The sequence below is a fragment of the Cloeon dipterum genome, chromosome 3, assembly GCF_949628265.1.
Source record: "Cloeon dipterum chromosome 3, ieCloDipt1.1, whole genome shotgun sequence".
Taxonomy (NCBI): Eukaryota; Metazoa; Arthropoda; class Insecta; order Ephemeroptera; family Baetidae; genus Cloeon; species Cloeon dipterum.
In genome coordinates this window covers 5687397-5705734 of record NC_088788.1, presented here as the reverse complement: position 1 = coordinate 5705734, position 18338 = coordinate 5687397, and the positions used below count along the sequence as shown (strand labels likewise).

The 18338-nt window shown below is 36.6% G+C and overlaps 1 protein-coding gene across 1 annotated transcript; it reads right to left on the bottom strand.

The window, feature by feature from the left end:
- Window positions 1-13661: 13661 nt before the first annotated feature.
- On the bottom strand, window positions 13662-17543 carry LOC135940798 (myosin-2 heavy chain-like). Its single transcript, XM_065485856.1, has 14 exons — window positions 17395-17543; window positions 16896-17025; window positions 16699-16825; window positions 16491-16635; window positions 16294-16435; window positions 16092-16238; window positions 16009-16037; window positions 15884-15952; window positions 15429-15830; window positions 15020-15233; window positions 14824-14960; window positions 14636-14762; window positions 14392-14520; window positions 13662-14342 (listed from the first exon to the last, which is right to left on the bottom strand). Exons 2-14 carry the CDS (start codon window positions 17017-17019, stop codon window positions 14155-14157), a joined length of 1980 nt encoding a protein of 659 aa, XP_065341928.1. The 5' UTR covers window positions 17020-17025; window positions 17395-17543; the 3' UTR covers window positions 13662-14154.
- Window positions 17544-18338: the final 795 nt, after the last annotated feature.

The following is an 18338-nucleotide window of genomic DNA, read 5'->3' as shown; positions in this document are numbered from 1 at the left end:
ATGTCTCTCCGCTTTGTTACATGTGCACTTACAAGCCAAAAACAAACGACATCCACTCAAAGTGGCGCACCGAGAGCAACTTAATTCCAATGTGTGTTTATTGAAACGTGAAGTTTCAAGCATTTATCAATTCTGAATTGTAATATTTAACACACTGACTTGCTTTATTAACAACATTTAATTTAATTTTGTTTTGTTTTAAAGACCATTTAAATTTTTTAAAGATTAAGTGACCAATTTATGTCTTTAAAAATGTAATTTCAAGTATTTGTAATTTATGCCAAGGAAATGATTAAATTATCCTCTAGTTCGTCTAGTTGTTTAAATGAAAATTAAAAGGTTGTTCTCTTTCTAAAGTGGATGCTTCTACGAAAGATTCGATATGGTCTGCAATTTTTCGATGTTTATTTTTGCTCCATCCTGGTTTTTTGGTTTTTAAGGGTGGTAGATCAAGTTGTCGAAATAACCAATTTTGCTGGATAAAATTTATACTATTTTAGCGGAAAACCTGGTTGAAATCTGGATAAATGGGCCTTTTGGCGCTCACAAAAATGAGAAAAACCCGAGTTCTAATAATGTTAAATTATATCGTGCTAAAAGCGCGGCGTGAGATATATTTGTATTGATCGTTTTTGCATTAAATGCTAGTGTCTGTCAGCCCATTCTTCCCTATGTAAATTATTGACGTATTTGATTTTATTTATATGCATGTATGACTTGTAGAGGAAGAATAAACAACAATATAATATAAAAGATATTATGCCCAATACAACTTTTTTCTAAATTTAATTATATTTTGAATTTATTCTCCTTTTCTAATTAATAAAATTTTCTAATTTTCTAAGATTAGGATGAAATTGTTCCTTGAGTATGCAATTAGCATGCCTGAAAAGTTTCTAGATGGTGTTCCTCCTTATTTTTGAGATACAGAAGGTTCAAAGGCAGAAAAGCGGGTATTTTTACCTTGGGGGTGAAAAGGGCGAAATTCAAAATTGCACGATCGCTTCATTTTTACCCACGGATCATTCTGGGAATTACTGAACCCTGGCGTCAGGGCAGCCCTCGAGCAATCGATATTATTGCCATGGTGTAGTAATTTAAACGACGCCTTACGGGAATCTATTTCGATCTGCACACCGTAGGAATCACAGCAAAGCCGAGAGCTTTCAGAATATGTGCATTTCAACCTTTAAGTAAACATCACTGCACTTAAGGAACGAGATTTTGGCTTAATTCGTTCGAAGACACCACTCTTAGGCTTCGGAAATAGTTGCTAAAAGTCGATCGACTGTTTTTTATCAACTAAAAGCTCATAATTTACAAAGCTTGAAACGCACATCTTTATTATGAATGATTGTATGAAATTCATAAGAAAACATTTTCTTGAGGCCGATTAAACAAACCGACATTTTTGGATAGACTTTTTTTTATTTATTTATTTTATTTTTTGCTGAAATATTCAAATTATTTCATCTTTCTCCTCAGCAGCTAACATACTTAACTGCTTGACGGTAGGAAACTTTGATTCTTTCATAAAATTATTAAATATTGATCATAGCATCTATTCGGACTGGGTGAAGTTATTGTTAAATTCATTACACAAATAATAATGGAGCTGAATATTTATAAATAAAATGATTTTATTACTTAATAACTTGCAATATAATTACTGGCATAAAATACATAGCAAATATTAAAATTTAATATAAGTTAATTTACCAAAAATTAAAAAAGTATAACATTGATTTTTATTTTACGTTGTTTTTTAATAAAGTTAAATGCAAAACAAATTACGCTTGTTTATTATTATTTTTTTAAATGTATAAAATAAAAATTTTAAACAGCCGGAGCACGCCACTGCGTAAAGGACGTGTCATATGTGTGTTTGGAGGACAATAAAATATTGAATAATGACATGCGCGAGGAGCGAGAGAGACGGAGCGCGGCCGCGGATTAACAAGGCTTATTATTTCTCATCGGAACGCACGGGCCGTCTATGAGCGGCTCTAATTATAGTAATTACCGCCATTATTAGCATATCTAATGCAGAGACAGTAATGATGATTACACGCTCCGTGCCTGGTAGACACCTCTGCGTAAATGAGTCGCTCTCTCGGCTGTAACAATAAGCAGGACACACCAGCACACACACACACACACACACACTCGCTAGATCTCTTGTAATTTCGCATTCCACAGACACCTCTTCGCGCGTCTCTTCCATCCTCAGAAAGCGGCGTGTGGGTTTTCAGGGTTCATGTCGACCTGAGGCTGCTAAAAAACAGCCGAGAATAATTTAATACTAATTTGCCAATAGACTATAAAGAGGTAATCGTCGGGAATTATTAAAAACTAAAAATAAAACGGTGTATAAAAATTTGTAAGCAAAAAGAGCTGTGTAAATTTCCATAATTTGATTCGAAAAGCACTAAAAAAATTTTGATAGCAACAATTGAGGTTTTAATAGGCGTGGTGATTGAATGGAACTGATTTTTCCTTGATTAAAAATCAAAAACTTAAATGTATTTCTTTATCTTTGATTGGTGATTTATTTAATTTGTTCTGCAAATTAAATCCCAAGAATGAATATAAATTTTAAATTAATTCATCAATTCTTGGAATCACAAACTGTTCAGTTGGGATTGATTTTAGAAAATTCAATTTCGTTTTCCTTACCTTAAGGAACTTTTAAAATAAAAATAAGAACAGGGGCACCCGTATTTTTGTTTTATTTTCCAAGGAAAATTCTTACCGAGTTTGATCATTTTGATTCAGGGATAATTTATTCTACATTCCACCTGAGTATTCTGCGTCTAATTATGCCACTAAATTCGGGGATAAAATCGATAATAGAGTCTTGTAAATTTGGCATGATAAATTCTATAAAAAAATCATTTAATGTTAAAAAAGGAAGGGGCGGAAAGAAAAATCGTCATCAGGTTAAAGCCTCAACTCTGTTTCAATCTTAAAAATTATTTTAATTTGCTTAAAAACTATAAAATTGCAAATTACAAAATGTTAAAGGCCCACTGATTGTGAGTTGAACTTTTGTCGGCACTTTGAAGTTAGAAAATCATTTTTGGGATTCAAATAAATGTCGTTAACCACCAATAATTTAATACCAACAAATTTAAATTTAATGCAACTCTGGTATTGATTAATCATTTTACCATATAGAATACAAAATTAAATTTAAAAAAATGCAACTTAGCTAACTCAAATAAATTAAGCAAATTTAATGTTATACATCCAACAAGTTTTTGGCTCTTCGCAAGTTTGGAGTTTGGAGTTTGCGATGGGAGCGAATATTAAGTTTGCGGCGGCCGGCAGAGGGCAGGTTACCGCAGGCAGCTATAGCTATATTGCGCTGTTGGTGCGCAAAGTGGTCCAGATCAAAGATGGATGAGTGGAGTGCAGGGACAAGAAAACACAGGCGGTCCGTCGGGCCTGCTCTCGGCCTCCATTGGTACCTGCAGACTCCACCTCTGCAGTACTTTGCTTGCCTCATTACGCGCATTACCCACCGTTCAACTCACTCCGGAAATTCCACCCGGGCGAAAATTGCAACTGTCTTAAAATGATTTATTTTTTATTAAAATGTATACAGTGAATAATAATACAGATCATACATTTTGGAGGGTTCATTGATTAAATGGTTTTTTGTTTTTAAAATTGTTGATAGAAAATTATCATTAGAATTTTATTTCATTGTGCATCAAAAGTTATGTTTTTTTCAGATGGATTTATTTTAACGATATTTAAACTAGGTTTACAAGTGATTTCTAATGATAACATTAATATACAGCTGCTATTAATGCTCATTCCAGATATTAATTTAATTTCTTAGAATAATTGTATCTGCCATTAATGGTTTTTGTTATTAATTCCACTTTAAATATCCTGGAAGTTTTCAATTCACGAGAAAATGAAATAATAAATTTAAAAATTTTATAACATAAATTTACGAGTTTAAACAATTTGAATAAATCTTCACGACGAGTCGTCGTGAGGAAGAAGAGTGGCGAGCTCGACTCCACAAACACTGTCATTAAAGACAAATGGACGTAAGCACAATCAGTCAAACATCACATTTACGTCTCTCGTTGAGTATCTATCTCTGGAGTTAATAAAAGCAGCAGTCGGTAAACAAATTTGAATGGCTCATCAATGCAAGGAATTTCCATTCAGTGGGCGCAGCGTGCGTCCTCGCGGAGAAAGGGTGAGATCCTCCCTCGCAGATAACCCTGAGCCAGAATTGATGAAAAATAAGAAAGACGCAGCATCGCTTTTTATTTTGAGTGTGTGTCTGTGTGTTGAGAAATAGAAAGGGAAAAGGAATTTCGGCTGCGAGACGACAATAATTCATGTAGGCCCATTTGTCAGGCTTTTGTCCGCTCGCTAGTTCGCACTTTTGAGCGCCCTGATGGGGGTCCCGCTCCCCCTGGTCCTCGCCCATTTGTATCGTGTCATCCTCCTCCCAAGGTGGGGCTGCACCTTTTTTCTCTCGTTTCGTCCTGAATGCTTTGTGAGGTTCTTTCGAAACATGTTTGTACTGCTGGAAGGTCGGTAAATTTTACAAAAAATGTGAATTTCACAGAACCGATAATTAGTCAAATATTTTCTGAAGAACAAACCGTAATTAAGCATTTTTGTTTTTGTTTTTTGCGTAAAAATAAAAATCTTTTATCAAAATATAATGTAATTATTAATCTTGAAGTTCCCAAATGCGGAGTTAAAACTGTTAAAAGTCATTTTTATCCAAATTTGTGCTCTGTCTACTGCTGATAAATATAAAAACGATAGTTAAAAAGGAGCATAATATAATTAATAACCAACCCACGTGTATTAAAGGTAATAAATTGAAGAATAAAATATTTTCATTAAGGTGTTTTTAAAATTACAAAATTCAATTATTAATTTTAATTGAATTAAATTTTAAAACAATGATATTAGTTCAAATCTATAAGATCCAAGTAAACAATGCGAAAATTTCGTATTTTCGTGATAACCGAAGGTAGCTCATTTTTTATTATGCAGGTATTTCATTCTGAAACCCACTCGAACGAAGCAATAACGCTATAAAGACAGAGATTTAAAGTAATTCACTTTTGTTTCAACTACAATAAACGCTACAATTTTGAAGTTAAAAAATATGCCATTTTTCTGTTAGCAACAATAGCTATTTTTTAAATTGGAGGTTTTAAATAGCACAATATAGAGCTATTTCTTTTTTAAGATTTTCTTCCTCTCTAGACCAAACTAATTTGATCCCTATAGAATTTGTACCACCATAAAAGTTCAAAAATTCTCAATCCAACATTTTATTTTATTAAAGTAGAATGATACAGGGCAACAATTGAAAAATATTTGAATTGTTGGATGCCATAAGCAATTGATCGATAAACAATTTGTTCAAAAATTTGCAATATGTAATAAAAAAGAACCTTCCTACAGTAAAAGTTAAAATTGTGCCAATTTTCTCCAAAATGTACAGTGCTTGAACATATTTTCTTGGCATATTCCGATTCCTCTCGTCGAGATCTGTCCAACGGTGTTTGCCACTTATTGGGGAAACTCTTGGTTTTGAAATTAAATCGGATTTCAAGTAAGGAGACAGCCATTACCATTTGAAAAGCACGCTAACTTTCCTGCTAATTTTCTCAAAAAATTACAGTGCGTCTTAGGTCAATTTAAGCTTTGACTGAATCCTAAGGGATGAGTTTATGTATTGGCAAAATGCATTTTTAGGCTTGCGTAAAACATTATTAATAATTATTTAAATAACTTTAAAAGTAAATCGATAAAAATATCAACGTTAAAAATAATAATATTGATATTAGAATTTCGTATTTATTTTAACTTTCAATTTATTAAATTACATTTTTTTTCATTAGTTTGTTTCATTTTAGATATTAATCACGTTTTAATTATATTTTATAATTATTATGTAAGTATAATAAATTTTTCCTTGTCTTCAATATAACTATCTATATTCTATAACTATATATTTTGCTCAAAATGTCTCTTTCATCTTTTCGTACCGGAATTAATTAATTTTAATTCAGTTCATCACCTCCTTTCCAGGATAGGAAGCAAACAAATATAAACATAACGGCAGGATTAAACGGACACGAAATAAATCAACAGAATCGCAGAGCAGACTGACAAAAGAATGTGGCCACGCGCGGTCTCAGGACTAATTTGAGCAAACAAACCCCCACGGCGGCTGCGGCGAAACAATGAAGAAATCCCCATGAGATTTCTACGTCATCATCATTTTTCTGAAATATGAGAGAACAGTTTGCGGCATATTGTGTAAACAAAAGTTCAAACCGCATTTTATTTTCGCTCTTTGCCGCTCGACAAATGAGGAAGAGAAAAAGAGAGGTCACAACAATTGAACGAGCGCGCGCGGCGTTTGTGTTTGCCAAACAAAAGGGGTGAGTGAGAGGGCGGCCGGTTTTTTCGCTTCACACACTTTTCAATGTGCTGCCGCGCTCACATTTTACGCATGAATGGGCACCGCGGTCGCTGTTGCATCGCATCTCCGTCATAATTTGACAGCAAACGTCGACCCACGCCTCTTAATTAACTTTGCGCACGCACTAACGCACTCGCATCCAACACATAGCAGCTCACAGATTGAGATTATCAGCATCATGTCACGAAATAATGTATGTTAAAAATCTCTAATTTATAATATTGATTTAAAAGTAAGAAGTTCCTCTTCGTGACCTCTCTGCCTCTCTGGATCAGTTAAGAGAAAATAGATATATTTATGTTAATAATCGATTTTCACACGAGTATTTTAAAGTGGAATGATAAAAGTCATTTATTAAAAAAAAAATCATATACTTCTGACAAACAGTGACCCAAAATTCAATTTTTCGAATTTTACCGGTTACGCCCTCTTTTTAGAGCAAGCGGGAAAGTGCGTGAAATGCACCCACCCTCTCTTATGTTGGCCAGCAGCGCTGGACACTGACCAATCATATGGTTTTTGCAAGTTTTCTCCGAAATTTCCAGCTTTCCATGTTTTCTCACATGATTTGGGATCCTCTCATCGAGATCTATCTGACAATGTGAGTCTTTCTTTGCGGAAATTCAGGGAAAATCGCGATTGAAAAAAAATTCCTTTGAGAGTTCTCCATTTAAAACAATGCTAACTTTGTGGACAATTTTCTCGAAAATTTACAGCGCTATGTATTTTTTAATTCTGTATGATTCTCAAAACCTAATCTGTATTATTGCGGGGAAGTTCACAACCATTTTCCACTTTAAAATACAGCCTTTTCCAAAACTATACCCTGAAAATATATTTAATGAAAAAAAAGGCCCTGAAAATTTTTATTTTTATTTCTTTTGATGATGGTTAAAATTATGTTCTTTAAAGTAAAAACAATTTTATACGTCAGACTGATAGTTTAAGTGAATGTCACGTTTAAATTGCATATTTAATAATTAATTTATTTGCAAATATACTATTTTTTATCCAGCATCTGTTGAGCAAAACTGAAACAGCCAATCTAATAAACACAAAAATACGTGAAAAATAATTACCTTAATTTTTTTCTTAATATGTATAATTAAAGACGGCAGTTAAAAATTTAATAAATTGTTATCAAATAATTTACGTAGGTGGTTGAGTAAACTGTATATATGAAGAATTGCGAAAATATATAATATTACTTTGATTTTTTAAATCATTTTTATGATTGTCATATTTGAATATTTTCCTGCTCAAGGATTATTTGTGGCGGAAGTTTTAACGTGTTTGTGTGTTTGTTTTAGCATAGGTTCGCAAAAACACACTGCATTGCAAAAACGTTTTTTGCGGGTTTTCTGCAATTTTAAGCATTTTCCCGAAACACATGCGGAACATACAAAATTCTCATGAGGAATGACCAAAAAGAGGGATTTAACAAAATTAGTATTTCACCAAAGGACCGAAAATTTTAACTCTCATCGCATGAATTATTACCAGTATATTATTTGTGAATACACAAAAAAACCTATCGTAATTCGACTAAAAATTCTATCGACCCTGTTTAAAAGAGTCGAAGTTGTTTTAAAATATAATATGTGAAAAGAACCATGTGAGAAAATAACGACCAACGCCTCTTAACAAAGGGAATGAAAGCTCATGATGCGGCATAATCAGACTGAAAAGCATTTTTATTATATTATATATATCAATCAATTAGTGCGGGGGATGAGACAAAGCGCGCGAAGAAGCGTGAATGGCGAGGCGCGACGTGGAAATATAATTCGAATCGTCGCTCTCTGCGCTTTGCACTCGGCTCGCTAGCTCTGCAAACAAACAACAACTAATAAACATCTATCGGCGTATTCGCGGACACGATCGCGCACTATTTAACGGCGCGGCGGCAATTGGAGAGCGATATGTGCTTTATTTTAATTATTATCTGCAGCGGCGGAAATTATTTGCACGTGACAATCCATATCAATTCGGCCCAGCCGCTTTTTATTTTTAACGACGGCGTGCGCTGCTGATAATAATGATATGCGATATCATGCATTCCTTCTATACACCGCGCCGCGCGCTGCACCTATTATATCGCCATTATTATAACGCACTGCGGTACACACTCACACGTGTGTCAGTTAAACTCATCGCACACACTTTGCCGCATCGCTCGCCTAATTTGCCTGTTGCTGATGACACCGCTGATGTATTCACCGGCACATCCCACTTTTGCCGATTCCACCGCCGCCGCCGCCGCCGCCGCGTTTGATCTACGCACTGCACCATGCATGCAGTCACAATAACGCCATTTTAATTGATCGCAAAGCCTCGAATACATTTATTTCCGCGCTCGAGTGTGCAATCAGTCTTCAAAGGAATCCGCATTCGTGTATGCCTCGGAATAATTATTTGTTCGAGGGTAATTTCTCATCAAATTCAATATTCAACGTAGTTTGTATGTTTACTTGAAATATATATATGAACTGTGTAGTACTTGAAGAAATATTTATACTTAAATATACTTAAAAATATATAAAAAAGACAGTTAAATATTAGTTTTTTTAGCTTTTATAGTCACTGTATATGTGAACATCACTTTCAATTAAGTTTAAGCTGTTCAAACCATCCCAAAACTGCCGAAATTATGCTAAAGCTGTAAAAACAAACATGTGGACGTTAAAACAGGATAATCTCGTAGGATTCTGGTATATTAGAGATCTAGTTAAGGAATTTTGAAGCTGAAAGGAATTTTGATAAATCTTAACTTTTATTAAAAAAAACGCTCCGATTTTAGAAAATGAAACAATTTTGAAATTCTGCACTTCATGGCGAGTCCAAAAATGTGCAAAATGTTTCGAACACTTTCCAGTTTTTCGGTTTTTCAAGGTCGACACTTGGGAAAGTGCACGCAGCACGATAACGGCTTGCACTAATGTTTTTATCTTTTTCATGAGACAAACCCAGCTAAATTTTGGCAATCATGAAAATAATTTCCGATATTTTTCCTATTCTCCTTACGTTAAGGGAGCATTTACAGGAAGTTGTAGGTGCTGGAAAAACCTTTTCCATATAAATAAGCCAAACTCGAACCAGCCCTTATGAAAATTGACAATTTTGTTCTGATTTTCCAAAAACCGAATTTCATGTTGTTGTGTCGAGATTTATGACATTCGACCGCCTTCGAAATGCGGTCCTCGGGGGTAACGAAGAGTTTGGGGTTTAACCGATTTTTTTATAGAATCTTAAAAATTCCCAAAAATGTCGATTAATCTCAAATTTGGTATTTTTGCGGAAAATTTTTCCCGGGACACGTGTGGCATGACACTTCTTCCTAACTTTGATTTTTGCCGTCAAGCCCCCTTGTCAGCCACGCAACCCTACGCACTGAAAACACCCTTTTCCGGGTGCCAGAATAAAAATAGATCTCAGATTCGGAATCAGTGCAAAATTTTGGTCTAAAAAAAACTTTTGCACGGCGAATTTTCAAAACTTTTTTCAAACATCCCACTAACCAGCCCGTTGGCTCGCATTGTTAAGGCACTCTCAGGAGTGTCAAAGCAATGGGAGGTATTTGAGCAGTTCGGAGATCTAATACTGGCTACCCAATTTCAGATATGGCAAAAATTGGTTAGTTTAGTGACTCAAAAAGCTCAAATTGCTCAACGGGCTGGGAGGCGCACCGGCGCCGACTCGCTACTTGCTGGTTTGCACCTTTCCAGCATGCGTGATTTGGCTTCACGGGACAAATGTCTAGCGTTTCAATGCAGTCCTCGGTGCAGAGGCAAGTGGCCCTTGAGTGGGCTGGGTCCCTGTGCGGCCTGGTGCGCCCATTCAATCCGTTCGCGATGTCATTGGGACCCGGGTTTCAGCATTCGTGCTAGTGCAGTGCGCGCCCTTCCCGGTCCTCCGGTCCTCGGACAGGGATAAAAAGAGCAAAAAAAAAACATTTTAAAATTTAGGATTTTGGGATGCAGCATCAAAACTGCTCGTCCGAAAGGGTTTACAATTTCACAATAAACTTACACGGTTTCGTCGTTGGAATTTCGATTCCACACCCAAACCACTCTGTTCGGGGTGTTCAGATATTTTTAAAAGTTGAATTTTTCCTTCCCTGTTAATGGCTCTACATAGCATTCAAATTATTTTTTAAAATTTTAGTTGCTTTTAGCTTCAATTTTTATCCTGGCTTGCCGCTTGCCTGAACCATCTTTGTTCCGAACTTGTACATATATACATTGCGTTTATTTTGTCTTATATTGCTGGCTGGAGAACATCGGAGAAGTGATCGCGGTGGGCGCATTATTCACTGATTAAGTGAGAGAGTGCGCGCGTGTTGCGGTGTTGCGGTGCCGTGAAAAATGTTCTGCTTGCTTACAAAGTGGGCAATAAATAAGGAGATGCCGGTGAAAAATGCTGACGATGAACGCCGCGGGAATTTTTCAAGCGGCGCAGATTAGCATTAAGTCCATATTTCACGTGAACATTAGTAACATGTTGGGCCGGTAATGAGATGATACGCGCCGAGGCGATTTTTAAACGCGCGGCTGTCCAACCGACCAACCGACACGAGAGACAGCGAGGCGGCTGCTCAATTTTTCACAAGCAAGCTGTCCTTCCGCCTGCTTGCCTGCCTGCCTGCACTCGTGTGTTTATCGAAATAGTCAACCGCCTTGTTTGCTTTGTTTGGGCTACCTTTTTCAAGTCGGCCGGCCGCATTGTGTTCACGTGATGATGAAATATTGCACGCACCTTGGCACGTAATCATAAATTTGTCAAAGTCCCTCCGCTGGTCACGCAGATTACAAACACACACTTTCTGCTCGGCCACTTTTATTTTTTTATTCTTTCTTGGCAAGGAACTCCAAGTTGAAATTTAAAATTTATTTTCTGTAGAATCTGGTTTTTTAAGTGGATAGTGATTTTTTTATATAAAAAATGATATTACATGAAAAGTTTGAACTAACCGATCAATTTTTTGTCATAGACTTCCAACAAAAAGTGCCCCAAAATCCAATTCTTCAAATTTTACCGGTTATGCCCTCTTTTTTCTTAACAAAAGAAATTAATTAATTGCTTCCGATGCGAGAAATATGATGAAAATTTAATTGTGAGAAGATAAAATAGTACTTTTACACCTTGAAAGTTTTTTTTCAAAAACTGCAGATTTTAGAAAGGGGTCTGTGATTGGCCTCATTAAAATTCATCAGTTCATAGTAGCGTCAAAAACTGCCTATATCCAGAAAGCTGATTAAATTTCCAGTTTTTTCCTATTGAGCTAATTTTAATGAAATTTTCTATTTTTGCACAAAAATCGTCTGAAAAATTCAACTGGCCGTTAGAGAACCTATAATTTTTTAAGGAAAATTCCAAATACCCAAAATTAAGTTAATTTATTCGACAATCATCTGAGAAAAATTTATTTGTGTTATTTCTATGGTTTTGGAGTAAACTGGGATCCTTATTTGTGCTAGATTTCTCGTAAAATCAATTGGCTCGTATCGGTCCTTAATTTTTTGCTTGATTTCAGCTCTTCTCGTCACGCTCTATTCAACGCTGTTTGAATTTAAAGTAAAATTTCCCTATTGGCTAAATAAATCACCGCTTTATTTGTATGGAAATGTTTGAGCCAATTTTACAAACAATATTTAACGGCGGTCTGGTATTATTTGGCTTCTTCCTACTTAAAAAGTAAAAAATCTATAAGGTTGAAGAGATGGTCTTCCTGATTTTGTTATTAAATGACCACCGGAACTCTCTTTAAAAAGGATAAAATCAACAACACCCAATCCAGTTTAAAACGCTTAAAATATAGAAATTGCTATCAATCTAATTTTACTGTCAATGCCAAAATTTCAATTCAAGTGTAACTCTGTCCAATTATTTTTAATTGTTACCCATATTTCATTCCCTATATGCAGCCATTAGTTTTTTAATGATAGATCAAATATTTAAATTTTGCATTAATCACGGAAAATTATTTCCAAATTCCGTTTTAAATCTCATTATTGCAATTACAAAAATCAGAAATTAACCTACACAGAATAAAAATCACAATTCATTTATTCATTTTAATTATAAATTAAAAAAAATATTCACGTACATAAATAAAAATCTCTGCGCAATCCATCGTTTAGCGCGTTGCGGTAGGATCGAGAATTTCAAAGCGAAATTGAAACAAAGCTGAAAGCTGGCGAGTTTTGTAATTCAAGCACCAAAAGGGGTGGCAAAGCAATTTTTCAAAGGCACACACGGTGTCGTGCTGGAAAATAAATCTGAGCAGCGGCACACACACACTAACGGGGGAGTTTTTCTTCATTTGGCCGCGTTTAAAGTCAATTTGCTGTCGCGGCACGTGCGAGGCGAGAGAGCGAGGCGAGGCGGCTAGGTTTCTTTGCGCGACAGATAGTGGCGCCAATAAATCTGCTTTCAACTCTGACCCCGCAATTATCTCTCGGCGGCTGTGCGAATAAATATCTGAGACGATTAGCCAGGCCGCGCGCGCGGGTTGCATCTCGTCTCATCTGCAGCCGCCGGGGGTGGCTCTCGGGGGATGGAACTAATCTCGCCCTTTCCAATAAAGCGCAGAAAGAGTGCCGCCGCCACTGCCACCGCCAAGCGAGAGCTTTTGTCCTAATTATAATATTCTTATCATGCAAATCCCGGCGGAGCAAGCCAAGAAGAGCGAGCCGAGACACTCTGAATTATTCTAGATTAGATTTCTGCGCCGCTCTTACTTATTTCGTAAGAAAGGGTTCGCCGCCTCGCCTCTCTTGCGCTTCCCTGCCGCGAGAATTATGACGACTCGCAAGTGTGTTTTTCCCTTTTTGCTCCTCTAGCTAGTTCCACCAGACCAGAAACACGGGTGTGTCTTTGGAAAAACGCACATCACCAGCCTGGAATCCTCTCTGCGTGCGACAAACAACGCCAGATTTTAATTGTGTCTAAAAAATAATGAAATAAATATTTAGAGGATCAATATTTAAAGTGTAAAACAGATGAAATAATTGTTTTCTTTTGTTTTTAATTTCCCTTCCTTTCATTTTCCAATTTAATTTTAAGCTTAAAATCTCATTCTGGAGACAAACTCTGAAAGATCTTAAATTACGAAATAATTATAATTTTAGAACACGCAGCCTTAAAAAAATAATCCTGTGCAATAAAAAGCAGTTTAAAATATTCTGAAGGCTATTTTATTAATTTTCAAGCTTCTCATTTAGGACAAACGACGCTATATTTGTTTTGGGCGGTAACAGGAAATCGTCTTTTATTAAAACATTTTTACTACTTGGTATACCCCTCAATGGCAGCAACTCTAGGAAGCAGGCGGTTACATCTGGAAACTTGTTTGCCATTTAGTCAACCTCTGCTCTTAAAATTTCATGAACCGTGCTCATTTCGAGTAAATTATTTCATTTAACTTTCTATTAAGTATATTTTAGAATGAAATGCAAATTAATAACAAATTGGCCTCAAGAGAACACAAAATATGTAGCTCAATTCACAACCAAATTAGTAGTTTTATATCAGTCAAAAGTTTTAAATTGAGTTTAATTAACACACAAGATAATTTCTTAGCTTCCACCCACCTTCATTTCACAAAGTAAAATTGCAGAGAACTTCTAAACAAAATAACTGGGCATTTTCCCACAGCGAAATTCAGTCAAAACTTAAAATAAATTCATGAAGGAAGAATTTTGTGGCTGGTCGCCAAAATTGAAGGAGAAGCCACTTGGCTGCTGCTGCTGCTGGGGAGCGGATGTATTGTTTGCGAAGTTGAAGAAGCCTGCAGCTGCTTCCCCTTCTGGAGCTGCAGCGCCGAACATGCCACTGGCGCCAGATCCAAATCCTGCAAAATCTGTTCAGAAAAAGTAAGGTGTGAATTTAAAAAGTTAAAAATAAATTACCTGTCTGACTAGACAGCGATGGGAAGGCAAAATCACCGCCTGTCTTGGCACCCTGGGGATTTTGGTCCAGAACAAAACTGGCCATGGACTGGGCCTCTGTGTTAGACAACTTCTGGGTTGCCAAACCATCTAAGACAAATAGGAAAATTAAAGTTTTTATTTAAATTAAAAATTCGGCTTCTTATTACCCAAAATGCAGACAAAATAATTAAGATTTCTAATCATATGTGAATAAAATGCTAACCAGCTGGTCTAGTTGGAGCAGCACCACCTTGGTTCAGGGTGCGGAAGAAGTTCTGCAGGTAACCGTTGTCCGAGACGGCGCTGGAAGCTGTCTGGCTTCTCGGAGCAGTGGCTGCAGGAGCCTCATCCTGCGCGTGAAACAACACAAAATAATATCCCACCATTGAGCAGAAAAAAAGGCAGACTTACATCCCGCATTGTCAGGTTGGGCGAGGCCATCAGCCGGCGCATATACTCCTTGCGCTTATCATCGTCCAGCAGGTTGACCTGTGACGAGGCAGTCGTGCTCACCGTTCCTTGTGAGCACGCATCGCCATCTTTCCCGTCTAAAATATTTAAATTAATTCCTACTTTTCCCACATTATTATTATAGGAATTTTCTAACCTAGGTTCTGGCTTTCTGGAACATTGAAAACTGGATTAGTTTCTTCCAGAATCTCTTGTTGCTCAAGCTGCAAGTCCTTCGGCACCTCGGTCATCTGGCTGCAGAAGTTTTCCTCGGCAGAAGCGCTCAGTGGTGTTTCCTCAACAACAGCCGCTGCTGGTTCTTCGACAATCGGCTCAAGCTCGTCTTGCTGGCTGGGAGCAACAGCGGGTTCCTAATCGAAAAATCAGAAATAATTTAAATGAGTAAGCATTTAGAAAAATTGAAACTGAAATTTAAAAACAAATATATTGATTTCCATTGCAGTTCTTAAATTTAAAAAAAAAAGATAGGGACAAAAACCATCTTGGATCATTATGCAAACAGGGTTGCACCATAACACCATATTTTTAGAAAATAAAAATCATACCTCTGGGAGCTCTTCTAGTTCCACTTGCTCGCAAGTCTCAACTTCCTTGAGGACGCTTCTCATGATTTGGCTCGCTTCGATTTCAACCACCTTCACCAGAACTGCTGGCTCAGGCTCAATTGGTTGCATCTGAGAGTTGTGAGACACGGTGATCACTGGAGACCGTGGCGCCAAAGGAGAGGAAGCCTTTCTCTTCTGGGATGGTTGGCTCAGTTGCTTCCTCGACTCCTTTGGGCTGCTTGTCTTCAAATTCTGCGGGAATTGAACGCCCCTTGCACCCACTGCTGCTTCAAAATCGTTCTCGATATCAAAAAGGCTGTCAAAGTCATTTTTCTCCATATCTGAAGTCTCGGACTCGCTTTCCTCCTCATTGCTCTGCTGCGTATCAGACATTTCCAGGCACTATCAAATATATTTTAAATTTAATAATTCCAGGAAAAAATATTTAAAATTACTTCGAATATCTGCTTATCCTTGATATTCATCGTGCCAATCATGTTTCTCAGTTTGCCGATTTTGTTCTTCTACAATTAAATTTAATTATTAATATTTCAAGATTCTATATCATCAAAAATTTTACCTCGTGGCTTTCGTCACGCTTGGACACGACTGAAAAATTATATTAACAAAATCTTAGCAAATTATCAACTGTTAAGATATTACTTTCAGCCTTCTCCAGCTCAATTTGCAGCATCTGGACTTCGTCTCGCAGCTCATCTCTCTGCCTAACCAAGGCATCATATTTGTCCTGAATTTTCAGGTTTCTGTCATGTTTGGCGAGCAGCAGGGCCACTTCACACCACTTCTGTTCTGCTCAGGCAAATATTCATTAGTCTGTAAAAAAGCAAGGTTGACCAGATCAAACCAGTATCTCTCTCAATGGCATCAGCCTCTGCCTTGATGATTTCAGTCTCTCTGTTGATTTTCTCGGCCTTCAGTTTAATCTCTTCCAGTTCCTTTTCTGCTTTCTCTTTCTTCGCCATGTGAGGCATCTTCTTGTACACCTCCTAATAATTATTTTTATTTCCATTAGAAATCAAATTTCAATATTATTTAGTATACCTCGTATTTCTTCCACATGCTGTCGTACTTTTCCTGCGTCTGCTCAAAGCCTTTCACCTTGTTCTGAATGTCAATTTCCTCAAGGTACAACTGCCTCTCTAGGTTGCTCACCAGAGCCTCCATTGTCTGCTTGGATTGCCTTTTTCTGCACATATATATATATATACATCATAATGTATGCATTCCTTTAAGTAAAATTAGTTAAGACCCTTTCAGATTCTCCTTGATGGATTTGTTGGTGATGAGGGCGAATTTAAGCTGGTCGTCCAAGTGTGCAGACTGAGTCTTCAGCTTCTCCAGCTTGGCTGCGTATCTGTCAGTTGTTTTCGTCAGCCCTGGAAACCAAATTTGCACACAAAGAGATGCGAATCTACTGTTAAAACGCTAAGGAATTGTTAAATTTACTCTGCAAGTTCTCCGATTGCTGCAAGAGGCAACGGTCCACCTTGACGGCTTCTTTGGACATCGCGTGAAACGCATCCAGCTCGTCGTGCACGACCGACGGTCCCGCTTCACTGTTTCTCTGCATTTTGGCCTGCGGATCGATCAACGTAAAAAATTAGCACCAAAATATTATAAAAATTTATCATGTATGTACTGTGTACATACATAGATAAATATGTACATATGCATGTATATTGTATTCAAGGAGATGAAGTTGCTTCAAAAATTGCCCATTTGCACTCAAATTTTGAAAGGGTAATGTAATATTATGTATCTATGTATGTATTTAAGTAAATGCAATAGATCCTACGTAAATACATAAAAATAGAACGGTAAAAAAGGAAAAAGAAATTATGTATAGTTACCTAATATTATGACATAAAATCAAATCAATGTAAAATATTCTAATTTCGGTTAAACTATTCTCACACGTTGAAAAAAGACACCAATGCAAACTCACCTTATTCTGGAATTGTTTATTGCAAAAGATTTCAATGTCGAAAAATTCTTGCGGTCAGGCTGTCGGAGTCATGCGAATTCTCAACAACAATTTTGGCGCTCACAGTATGTACACTGTAGTGGCTCACCACTCACCCGTACTACCTTTTTGTCGCTGGCGTCGCTGCCTGCTGGTTGGTCAGTTTTAGTCTAAGTCCCGTCTAGCAACAGTGTTGCCACACTGACTGGTACACTAGGAAGCTAGTTGGCGCCAAATGAAAATTCTCATTCCGTTTTCAGTTTATTCGGTTTATTCTTACTTAGCAGATTGGAGATTTAAGGAGAGTACAATCATTAATCAGTTATAAATAGGCATAAAAAGTATTTTGATTTCATTCTTGAAAAGGTTGAAAGATGCATGATGAGCTAGGTTGGTTGAAATTTAACGTAGTTTCCACACAATCAGTGTGCAGCAAGCTATTTATTTTTCTGTATTTAGGGTCTTTTCTCTTTTAATTTTTCTTTCTTTATTAACTTTTTCTCTGCCATAACGGTCAACATTCCGGTTGCTTTCCTGAATAAAACAGATAGATAGACGTGTTTTCAAATAGGTAGAGAGCGATATTAATCATTATTGTTAAGAATCACAATTTATTTTGATTTTACCAGATATTTGGCTGGACTTAAAAATGTCTAAAAGCACAACGTGGTACAACTCGTACAACTGGTCACTTTTTTCCAGAGCAAGAATATTTACACGCTTTAGCTAAATTAAAAAATGAAAATAAAATTGTAGTGTTAATGTCAGTTTTGGCTAAATTAAAAAAAGTGTTTTTTTTTAAATCATAAAAATGCAACCAACAGCAGAGCTATGAAAAAATTGTCGATTAGCATGAACTTTTAAGTTTGTTTTGACCAAGCAAAAATACCAAAAAATTGCTTTGAATTTTCAGTTTTAAACCCTAT